We start from the raw sequence: 12,500 nt of genomic DNA on the forward strand, positions 1-12,500 counted from the left end.
CCAACATGTGTGTGTGTGTGTGTGTGTGTGTGTGTGTGTTTTCCTTCTGCTGTGTTTAACACGGTGTGTGTTTTCCCTCTGCTGTGTGTGTGTGTGTGTGTTTTCCCTCTGCTGTGTGTGTGTGTGTGTGTGTTTTCCCTCTGCTGTGTGTGTGTGTGTTTTCCCTCTGCGGTGTGTGTGTGTGTGTGTGTGTTTTCCCTCTGCTGTGTGTGTGTGTGTGTTTTCCCTCTGCTGTGTGTGTGTGTGTGTTTTCCCTCTGCTGTGTGTGTGTTTTCCCTCTGCTGTGTGTGTGTGTGTGTGTTTTCCTTCTGCTGTGTTTAACACGGTGTGTGTTTTCCCTCTGCTGTGTGTGTGTGTGTTTGTTTTCCCTCTGCTGTGTGTGTGTGTGTGTTTTCCCTCTGCTGTGTGTGTGTGTGTTTTCCTTCTGCTGTGTGTGTGTGTGTGTTTTCCCTCTGCTGTGTGTGTGTGTGTGTTTTCCTTCTGCTGTGTTTAACACGGTGTGTGTGTGTGTGTGTGTGTGTAGGGTACGTGCAGAGTCTGATCCGGCGGGTGGTGAATAATGTCCATATCGTGGTCAATAATCTGATCCTGAAGTATGTGGAAGATGACATCGTGCTGTCGGTCAACATCACGTCTGCGGAGTGCTATACGGTGGACGAGCTGTGGGACCGAGCCTTCATGGACATCATCGGTGAGTTCAGCAACACACACACACACACACTGATCACACACTCCTCACACACACACTGATCACACACTCCTCACACACACACTCCTCACACACTGATCACATACTCCTCACACACTCCTCTCACACACACTGATCACACGCTCCTCTCACACACACTGATCACACACTCCTCACAGACTCCTCACACACTCCTCTCACACACACTGCGCTCTCTCTCTCTCTCTCCCTCTCCCTCTCTCTCCCTCTCCCTCTCCCTCTCCCTCTCCCTCTCCCTCTCCCTCTCCCTCTCCCTCTCCCTCTCTCCCTCTCTCTCTCTCTCTCTCTCTCTCTCTCTCTCTCTCTCTCTCTCTCTCTCTCTCTCTCTCTCTCTCTCCTCCTCTCCTCTCCCTCTCCCCTCTCTCTCTCTCTGTAGCTCCTGAGCTGGTCCTGAGGAAGGTGATAAATTTTTCCGACTGCACCGTGTGTTTGGATAAACGCAATGCGAGTGGGAAGATCGAGTTTTATCAGGACCCGCTGCTCTACAAATGCTCCTTCAGAACTCGCCTTCATTTCACCTACGACAACATCAACGCCAAAATCCCTGCCGTCATTAAAGTAAGAGCGTGAGTGTGTCGCATGTGTCACGTGTGTGTGTGTGTCAAGTGTCAGGATGCGTCTGTCGCGTGTGTCACGTGTGTGTGTCGCGGGGTCAGGACACGTGTGTGTCAGGACCCGTCTGTCACTGTGTGTGTGTGTGTGTATCACGTGTCAGGACACGTGTGTCACATGTCAGGACACGTGTGTATCAAGATGCGCCTGTCGCGTGTGTCACGTGTGTCTGTGTGTCACGTGTCAGGATGCGTCTGTCGCGTGTGTCACGTGTGTGTGTGTCATGTGTCAGGACACGTGTGTGTCAGCACGCGTGTTTGTCGCGTCAGTACGCGTGTCGCGTGTAACTCGTGATTAATTGCATGATTGTCATTAGTTAACTTCAGATTAATTGCATGATTGTCATGAGTTAACTTCAGATTAATCGCATGATTGTCATGAGTTAACTTCAGATTAATCGCATGATTGTCATGAGTTAACTTCAGATTAATCGCATGATTGTCATGAGTTAACTTCAGATTAATCGCATGATTGTCATGAGTTAACTTCAGATTAATCGCATGATTGTCATGAGTTAACTTCAGATTAATCGAATGATTGCCATTAGTTAACTTCAGATTAATCGCATTATTGCCATGAGTTAACTTCAGATTAATCGAATGATTGTCATGAGTTAACCCGTGATTAATCGCATGATTGTCATGAGTTAACTTCAGATTAATCGAATGATTGTCATTAGTTAACTTCAGATTAATCGCATGATTGGTCATGAGTTAACCCGTGATTAATTGCATGATTGTCATGAGTTAACTTCAGATTAATCGCATGATTGTCATGAGTTAACTTCAGATTAATCGAATGATTGCCATGAGTTAACTTCAGATTAATCGCATGATTGTCATGAGTTAACTTCAGATTAATCGAATGATTGTCATTAGTTAACTTCAGATTAATCGAATGATTGTCATGAGTTAACCCGTGATTAATTGCATGATTGTCGTGTGTCACGTGTGTGTGTGTCACGTGTCAGGACACGTGTGTGTCAGGACGCGTCTGTCACGTGTGTGTGTGTGTGTGTTTCACGTGTCAGGACACGCGTGTGTCACATGTCAGGACACGTGTGTGTCAGGATGCGTCTGTCGCGTGTGTCTGTGTGTCACGTGTCAGGATGCGTCTGTCGCGTGTGTCTGTGTGTCACGTGTCAGGATGCGTCTATCGCGTGTGTCACGTGTGTGTGTGTGTCATGTGTCAGGACACGTGTGTGTCAGCACGTGTGTTTGTCGCGTCAGTACGCGTGTGTTGCGTGTCAGCACACGTGTTCTTCCGTGTGTCACTTGTTTCTGTGCGTGTGTCAGCACGCATGTTTTCTTCCGTGCGTCACTTGTTTCTGTGTGTGTTGAGGTTCACACGATGGTGGAGAGTCTGAAACTCTCTCTGACGGACCAGCAGCTGCCCATGTTCCTCCGGCTGATGGAGCTGGGCGTCGCGCTGTATTACGGCGAGATGGGCGTCCATCGAGACGGAGAGAAAGAAGAGAGCGGCTCGCTACGAGAAAGCCCCGGTGAGTGAGATGAGTGTTTCTAAAGCTAACGTGAACTGAGCATCTGTCTCTCTGTGAAAGATTCTGGTCTTGTCATATTTATTAATGTAAACAAGGGCTGTCAATCGATTAACATATTCAATCGCGATTAATTGCATGATGGTCATGAGTTAACTTCCGATTAATCACATGATTGCCACGAGTTAACTTCCGATTAATTGCATGATTGTCACGAGTTAACTTCTGATTAATCGCATGATTGTCATGGGTTAACTTCCGATTAATCGCATGATTGTCATGAGTTAACTTCAGATTAATCACATGATTGTCACGAGTTAACTTCTGATTAATCGCATGATTGTCATGGGTTAACTTCCGATTAATCGCATGATTGTCATGAGTTAACTTTAGATTAAGCGCATGATTGTCATGAGTTAACCCGTGATTAATTGCATGATTGTCATGAGTTAACCCGTGATTAATCGCATGATTGTCATGAGTTAACCCGTGATTAATCGCATGATTGTCATGAGTTAACTCGTGATTAATTGCATGATTGTCATGAGTTAACCCGTGATTAATTGCATGATTGTCATGAGTTAGCCCGTGATTAATCGCATGATTGTCATGAGTTAACTTGTGATTAATCACATGATTGTCATGAGTTAACTTCAGATTAATCGCATGATTGTCATGAGTTAACTTCAGATTAATCGCATGATTGTCATGAGTTAACTTCAGATTAATCGCATGATTGTCATGAGTTAACTTCAGATTAATCGCATGATTGTCATGAGTTAACTTCAGATTAATTGCATGATTCTCATGAGTTAACTCGTGATTAATCACATGATTGTCATAAGTTAACCCGTGATTAATTGCATGATTGTCATGAGTTAACTTCAGATTAATCGCATGATTGTCATGAGTAGACTCGCGATGAATCACAATTTAATTATTGTTATGGCACATTTTTATCCGTTGAAAATGTATCGTAAATTAAGTTTCAATTATGTTTTTAATACTCTAATCAACGTGGGTATGGACAAATATGCATGTATTATGAAAGACTAAGGACTCCTTCAAATATTTACATTCTTGTGTAATCAACGCGCCATCCTCAGTAAACCCGTCTCTCACGTGACACCCGTCTCTCACGTGACACCCCAATCTTTCGAATATTCGGCTCTAATCTGACCTCTGACCTGTGCGGTGTCCAGAATAATAATCCACCACTGTGTGTTAATAGGCCAGAGGAGAACTGAGTCTGGTTTCTCTAAGGTTTATTTTTCTCCGTCATGCCCTGATGGAGTTTCGGTTCCTTTGGTCGCCTTTGGCTTGGCTTGCTCAGTTGGGGACACTAACATTATGATCAAAGTTATTCAACTAAATATACAAATAACATTAATGAATGAGGTCTTATTTAATTCTATAAACTATAATACTGATCTGCCAACATTGTCTCTCTCTGATAAATTAAAATAAGCTGATAACATCACTGTTTACTCCAGAACGACTGTACAGCCAAATCTAATTCTGCTGCAGTATTGTCCTGTTTAACACTGAAGCTGCTCTGACACAATCGGCACTGGAGAAGAGCGATAGAAATAAAGCTGACTTGAGCCCGCTGCTCTCGCTGTGTCCTGCAGGTCTGATGGACGACCCCGAAGCCTCTCTGACGGGTCAGTTCTATCAGGGCGAGGATGAGGATGAAGGCTGGGTGTCGTGGGCCTGGTCCTTTGTGCCGGCCATCGTGAGCGCGGAGGATGAGGAGGCTGAGGCCGAGTCCGAGGCCCCGGAGGCTGGAGCCCGACCCCTGCTCAAGAGCCCCAGAGACCCTGTGGTGTGTGTCGGCTTCTACTGCACTAAAGCCTCCGTCACGTTCAAGGTGAGCTACGGAAGCCCTGCTGTGGTTCTCAGATAACCAGACGAGTACACAGCTTCATTATTTGACTATAAGTGCAGATGCCATTGCTAAATATGACTCAAGTAAAAGTACTACAGTTAGCTGTCTACTTAAAGGGGAAGTTCCCCCATAAATGAGCCTGTGATGTTTATCTGCTGACCCCCAGTGCATCCAACATGTGTTTGTTTCTTCAGTAGAAAACAAATTAAGATTTTTAACTCATCTGTTGCTGTGTGTAGGTCATATAATGCATCTGAATGGGTAACAATTCTATGAGAGCTAAACATACAAACAAAAAACACGCTTAGACAACATGCACACAAACCCTGCTGCTCGTGACGACACATTGATGTCTTAAGACACGAACCGATCGCTTTCTGAGAGAAACACAACAGTATTTGTTATTTTTTACCTCATATCAGACGAATCTCATCTAGTGTTCCCATCGGCTATTACTGCTGTCTGGTGAGGTCAAACAGGTGTGATCATAGATATGTGTCTGGGTTTGTGTTTAGCTCACCGAGAGCTGCTCCGAGAGCAGTTACTACAGTCCACAGAAGCTGAAGTCCCGGGAGGTCCTGAGCGTGGAGCAGGAGGGCATCACGGTGGAGGTGACGCGCACACACACACACACACACACACACAGAGATATAAACACCCTGCTATTTTGTTTTTTGTTTTTTTTGCTATTTCCTAAGTTCTCCCGCTTAGAAATCCCGGAGCGTTCTGAAATTGTCATTGTAGGTGCATGTCCACTGTGAGGGACAGAATCTAAAAAAAATCCAGAAATCACAATGTATAATTTTTTAACTATTTATTTGTATGATACAGCTGTCTATCAGCTAGAATTCTGACCCTCAGAGTAATGTTAGTCTGCCTTTAAGATGTCCACCTTCACTCCATTTATTATCCTAAATTAGATGCACCTGTTTGAGGTCGTCAGCTGATAAAGACACCTGTCCACCCCATACCACCCCCATCAGCAAGAGTCCAACTACTAACATGGCCAAGACCAAAGAGCTGTCCAAAGACACGAGAGACAAAATTGTACACCTCCACAAGGCTGGAAACCACCGTTTCCAAGGCTGCTGTTGGTAAAACACTAAAACTTCATGGTTTGAAATCATGCATGGCACGGAAGGTTCCCCTGCTTAAACCAGCACATGTCCAGGCTGTCTGAAGTTTGCCAATGACCATTTGGATGATCCAGAGGAGTCATGGGAGAAAGACGTGGTCAGATGAGACCAAAATATAACTTTTTGGTCATAATTCCACTAAACATGTTTGGAGGAAGAATGATGAGTACCATCCCAAGAACACCATCCCTACTGTGAAGCATGGGGGTGGCAGCATCATGCTGTGGGGGTGTTTTTCTGCACATGGGACGGGGCGACTGCAATGTATTAAGGAGAGGATGACCGGGGCCATGTGTTGTGAGATTTTGGTGAACAACCTCAGTTAGAGCATTGAAGATGGGTCGAGGCTGGGTCTTCCAACATGACAATGACCCGAAGCACAGCCAGGATAACCAATGAGTGGCTCTGTCAGAAGCATATGAAGGTTCTGGCGTGGCCTAGCCCGTCTCCAGACCTAAACCCAATAGAGGATCTTTGGAGGAGCTCAAACAAATATCTCGTCATTTTACTTCTATAGTAAATGCATCTTGAGTTAAGAATATTTAGATATTTAGACTAGAAACAAGACAAAATTACCGACTAAGAAGTCTCTGTGTGGTGTGTGTCTCTGTGTGTGTGTGTGTGTGTGTGTGTGTGTGTGTGTATGTGCGCCTCAGGCTCTGATGATGGGCGAGCCGTTCTTCGACTGTCAGGTGGGAGTGGTGGGCTGTCGTGCCGTGTGTCTGAAGGGCATTATGGGGGTTCGAGATTTTGAGGAGAATATGAACAGAAGAGAGGAGGTAAGGGTCTCTTACACAGCTCCATCCTCTTCATGTTGAGTGTGTGTGTGTGTGTTCTGCTGTAGGATGTTATGTTGTGACGTTGAGTGTGTGTGTGTGTTTGTGTGTGTTCTGCTCTAGGATGTGATGTTGTGACGTTGAGTGTGTGTGTGTGTTCTGCTGTTGGATGTGATGTTGTGATGTTGTGACGTTGAGTGTGTGTTCTGCTGTAGGATGTGATGATGTGTGCGCGTACGTGCGTGTGTGTGTGTGTTCTGCTGTAGGATGTGATGATGTGTGCGCGTACGTGCGTGTGTGTGTGTGTTCTGCTGTAGGATGTGATGGTGTGTGCGCGTACGTGCGTGTGTGTGTGTGTTCTGCTGTAGGATGTGATGGTGTGTGCGCGTGCGTGCGTGTGTGTGTGTGTTCTGCTGTAGAATGTGATGTTGTGACGTTGAGTGTGTGTGTGTGTTCTGCTGTAGGATGTGATGATGTGTGCGCGTACGTGCGTGTGTGTGTGTGTGTTCTGCTGTAGGATGTGATGGTGTGACGTTGAGTGTGTGTGTGTGTTCTGCTGTAGGATGTGATGGTGTGACGTTGAGTGTGTGTGTGTGTTCTGCTGTAGGACGCCGTGTTCTTCCGCTGCGGGGACTCGCTGAGTGTTAAGGGCATGACCTACCTGACCAACTCACTGTTCGACTACCGAAGCCCCGAGAACAACGGAGTCCGTGCAGAGTTCATACTGGACGGAAACCTTCACAGGGTACGTACGTGTGTGTGTGTGTGTGTGTGTGTGTGTGTGTGAGAGAGAGAGTGAGAGAGAGTGTGTGTGTGTGTCCATCCATGTCTTTTTTAACATTTACAGTTTTATCCATGGACATGTGTTGCACTGAAGGTCATCCGCTGGGAGTCAGACTCCTGATCCTGCTGTTGCTGGAGCTGCAGGAGTTAACCTAACCCTAACCCTAACCCTAACCTAAACTAACCTCAACACCAACCTAACCTAACCTAACCCTAACCTAAACTAACCTCAACACCAACCTAACCTAACCCTAACCTAAACTAACCTCAACACCAACCTAACCTAACCTAACCTAAACTAACCTCAACACCAACCCAACCCCAACCCCAACCCTAAACTAAACTAATGGATTATTAGGAACAGCTGTTCAATTTCTAATTAATGCGATTATCTAATCAGCCAATCACATGGCAGTTCTTCAGTGCATTTAGGGGTGTGGTCCTGGCCAAGACAATCTCCTGAACTCCAAACTGAATGTCAGAATGGGAAAGAAAGGTGATTTAAGCCGTTTTGAGCGTGGCATGGTTGTTGGTGCCAGACGAGCCGGTCTGAGTATTTCACAATCTGCTCAGTTACTGGGATTTACACACACAACCATTTCTAGGGTTTACAAAGAATGGTGTGAAAAGGGAAGAGCATCCAGTCTGCAGCAGTCCTGTGGGAGAAAATGCCTTGTTGATGCTCGAGGTCAGAGGAGAATGGGCCGACTGATTCAAGCTGATAGAAGAGCAACTTTGACTGAAATAACCACTCGTTACAACCGAGGTATGCAGCAAAGCATTTGTGAAGCCACAACACACACAACCTTGAGGCGGATGGGCTACAGCAGCAGAAGACCCCACCGGGGACCACTCATCTCCACTACACATAGGACAAAGAGGCGACAATTTGCACAAGCTCACCAAAATTGGACAGTTGAAGACTGGAGAAATGTTGCCTGGTCTGATGAGTCTCGATTTCTGCTGAGACATTCAGATGGTAGAGTCAGAATTTGGCATAAACAGAATGAGAACATGGATCCATCATGCCTTGTTCCCACTGTGCAGGCTGGTGGTGGTGGTGTAATGGTGTGGGGGATGTTTTCTTGGCACACTTTAGGCCCCTTAGTGCCAATTGGGCATCGTTTAAATGCCACGGCCTACCTGAGCATTGTTTCTGACCATGTCCATCCCTTTATGACCACCATGTGCCCATCCTCTGAGGGCTACTTCCAGCAGGATAATGCACCATGTCACAAAGCTCCAATCATTTCAGATTGGCTTCTTGAACATGACGATGAGTTGACTGAACTAAAATGGCCGCCACAGTCCCCAGATCTCAACCCAATAGAGCATCTTTGGGATGTGGTGGAACGGGAGCTTCGTGCCCTGGATGTGCATCCCACAAATCTCCATCAACTGCAAGATGCTCTCCTATCAATATGGGCCGACATTTCTAAAGAATGCTTTCAGCAGCTTGTTGATCAATGCCACGGAGAATTAAGGCAGTTCTGGAGGAGAAAGGGTCAAACACAGTACTAGTGTGTGTTCCTAATAATCCTTTAGGAGAGTGGATATATAATTATGAGGCTGTATTTATCATATGTCATCATCTAAACGTATCACAGCTCTGAGGAGCAGCACTAGTAGAATAGCTTGCCTTCCATTGAAGCTGCTATTTTCCATTGGACCGTAGCTTTGACTGACGTGGGTCATCAGCCAATCAGATGTTGATGTGTAGTGATAGACCGGTCCAGCGATGTGTTGGTGCTGATGTCATCAGCCGTTTGAACTCTTCGCAGGTTGTGAGCGCTCTATGTGAAGTGAGCTATGGCCGCTGCGGATGACGGGCCGCGTCCGAATGATTGATCCTGATGTCGAGCCGGTAACGTTAGCTAACTAGCGGTGTTTGTTCTGTTTCTTGGGATTTTCTTTGTCTGTGTATTGTTTGTTTAAGGGTATTTGTGCCAGTGAGCTGATTTTGATTAATTTCACCATTTGCCTAAACGGTGACGTGTGAGAGCACTGGTGTCATCAATAAAGAGCGAGGTTCGTAACAGTATTGCGTACAGTGCATTATTGTATTTTGTGTGTGTGTCTGTGTGTGTGTGTGGTGTTGTTATGGCGACGGCGTGGGGTGTGTTGATCGATAGTGAAGACCCTGACTGAAAACCCACGGTACGCTACTGCCTAAACCTAACCTAACTCTAAACTAACCTAACCCTAACCTAACTCTAAACTAACCTGACCTAACCCTAACCTAACTCTAAACTAACCTAACCTAACCCTAACCTAACTCTAAACTAACCATACCCTAACCTAACCCTAACCTAACTCTAAACTAACCATACCCTAACCTAACCCTAAACTAACCATACCCTAACCTAACTCTAACCTAACCCTAACCTAACTCTAAACTAACCCTAACCTAACTCTAAACTAACCTAACCTAACCCTAACCTAAATCTAAACTAACCTAACATAACCCTAACCTAACTCTAAACTAACCATACCCTAACCTAACCCTAACCCTAACATAACATAACACTTACCCTAACCTAACCCTAAACTAACCATACCCTAACCTAACCTAACTCTAACCTAACTCTAAACTAACCTAACCTAACCCTAACCTAACTCTAAACTAACCTAACCTAAACTAACCTAAATAAATGCAGTCCATTTACTAACCTAACCCTAACCTAACTCTAAACTAACCTAACCCTAACCTAACTCTAAACTAACCTAACCTAACCCTAACCTAACTCTAAACTAACCTAACCTAAACTAACCTAAATAAATGCAGTCCATTTACTAACCTAACCCTAACCTAACTCTAAACTAACCTAACCCTAACCTAACTCTAAACTAACCTAACCTAACCCTAACCTAACTCTAAACTAACCTAACCCTAACCTAACTCTAAACTAACCTAACCCTAAGGCTGGAGACACACTGCAAGCGTGGCGTTTCTGCTGGGTGTCAGCCACGGGGCGGCTGCCTGGCGTTTTCTCTGTCTTTGCACACCAGAAGCGTGTCTGACGCGGCGCTGCTGCTGCTGGGAAGCCCTATACTTCATGTTAAATATAAATACATTGCCTATTAATACAGCAAAGACAACGTCGGCGGTAGCCTATTGATCATATATATCTATATTGATGGCAAAATAGGCTACAGAATATTTCGTTCTGTATTGACAGGTTTAATATTTCAAAATTGATAATTATGTTGTTTTTTATTATTACAAGTAGGCCTATATCTGCATTTATGTTAACCTAAAGACTTTCAAACATGAAAATGTCATTTATTAATATGTATTCGTGTCAAAATGGCATATAAACATCTTTTCCTATGCTATTTTGCCTAGAAACGCTTCCAACACACTCGCGTGTTGCGTGAAAAATAGGCGTCTCTTCTATTTGAAGCATGCACGCGTTTTCCGCGAGGCTCGGACCGCGCGGCTGACGCAGGCAGTATGCAAGCGTTAACCGGTTAACATGGGAGCCGAAATAAAAACGGACACGCCACACAGCCGAGACGCTCACGACACGCTTGCAGTGTGTCCCCGGCCTAACCTAACCCTAACATAACCCTAACCTAACCCTAACCCTAACCTAACCCTAAACTAACCATACCCTAACCTAACCCTAACCTAACTCTAAACTAACCTAACCCTTACCTAACCCTAAACTAACCATACCCTAACCTAACCTATCCTAACCCTAACCTAACTCTAAACTAACCTAACCCTAACCTAACTCTAAACTAACCTTACCCTAACTCTAACCTAACTCTAAACTAACCTTACCCTAACTCTAACCTAACCCTAACCTAACCTAACCCTAACCCTAACCCTAACCTAACCCTAACCCTAACCCTAACCTAACCCTAACCTAACCCTGACCTAACTCTAAACTAACCTTACCCTAACTCTAGCCTAACCTAACCTTACCCTAACTCTAGCCTAAACTAACCTTACCTTAACTCTAGCCTAACCTAACCTTACCCTAACTCTAACCTAACCTTACCCTAACTCTAGCCTAACCTAACCTTACCCTAACTCTAGCCTAACCTAACCTTACCTTAACTCTAGCCTAACCTAACCTTACCCTAACTCTAGCCTAACCTAACCTTACCTTAACTCTAGCCTAACCTAACCTTACCTTAACTCTAGCCTAACCTAACCTTACCTTAACTCTAGCCTAACCTAACCTTACCCTAACTCTAGCCTAACCTAACCTTACCTTAACTCTAGCCTAACCTAACCTTACCTTAACTCTAGCCTAACCTAACCTTACCTTAACTCTAGGCTAACCTAACCTTACCCTAACTCTAGCCTAACCTAACCTTACCCTAACTCTAGCCTAACCTAACCTTACCCTAACTCTAGCCTAACCTAACCTTACCTTAACTCTAGCCTAACCTAACCTTACCTTAACTCTAGCCTAACCTAACCTTACCCTAACTCTAGCCTAACCTAACCTTACCCTAACTCTAGCCTAACCTTACCCTAACTCTAGCCTAACCTAACCTTACCCTAACTCTAGCCTAACCTAACCTTACCCTAACTCTAGCCTAACTCTAACCCTAACTCTAGCCTAACCTAACCTTACCCTAACTCTAGCCTAACCTAACCTTACCTTAACTCTAGCCTAACCTAACCTTACCCTAACTCTAGCCTAACCTAACCTTACCCTAACTCTAGCCTAACCTAACCTTACCCTAACTCTAGCCTAACCTAACCTTACCCTAACTCTAACCTAACCTAACCTTACCTTAACTATAACCTAACTCTAACATAACCCTAACTCTAGCCTAACCTAACCTTACCCTAACTTTAGCCTAACCTAACCTTACCCTAACTCTAGCCTAACCTAACCTTACCCTAACTCTAGCCTAACCTAACCTTACCCTAACTCTAGCCTAACCTAACCTTACCCTAACTCTAGCCTAACCTAACCTTACCCTAACTCTAGCCTAACCTAACCTTACCCTAACTCTAGCCTAACCTAACCTTACCTTAACTCTAGCCTAACCTAACCTTACCTTAACTCTAGCCTAACCTAACCTTACCCTAACTCTAGCCTAACCTAACCTTACC

General features: G+C 44.9%; 1 protein-coding gene across 1 annotated transcript in view; it reads left to right on the forward strand.

Moving 5' to 3' along the window:
- LOC137083485 (intermembrane lipid transfer protein VPS13B) overlaps window positions 1-12,500 on the forward strand; it is a 183,556-nt gene that overhangs the window by 423 nt on the left and 170,633 nt on the right. Inside the window, exons 2-8 of the mRNA XM_067449435.1 lie at window positions 524-691; window positions 1,104-1,285; window positions 2,681-2,840; window positions 4,469-4,707; window positions 5,241-5,336; window positions 6,518-6,640; window positions 7,245-7,382. Coding sequence (XP_067305536.1) covers window positions 524-691; window positions 1,104-1,285; window positions 2,681-2,840; window positions 4,469-4,707; window positions 5,241-5,336; window positions 6,518-6,640; window positions 7,245-7,382 — 1,106 coding nt within the window. The remainder of the gene's footprint in view (window positions 1-523; window positions 692-1,103; window positions 1,286-2,680; window positions 2,841-4,468; window positions 4,708-5,240; window positions 5,337-6,517; window positions 6,641-7,244; window positions 7,383-12,500) is intronic.

The sequence above is a fragment of the Pseudorasbora parva genome, chromosome 7 (assembly GCF_024679245.1).
Source record: "Pseudorasbora parva isolate DD20220531a chromosome 7, ASM2467924v1, whole genome shotgun sequence".
Taxonomy (NCBI): domain Eukaryota; kingdom Metazoa; phylum Chordata; class Actinopteri; order Cypriniformes; family Gobionidae; genus Pseudorasbora; species Pseudorasbora parva.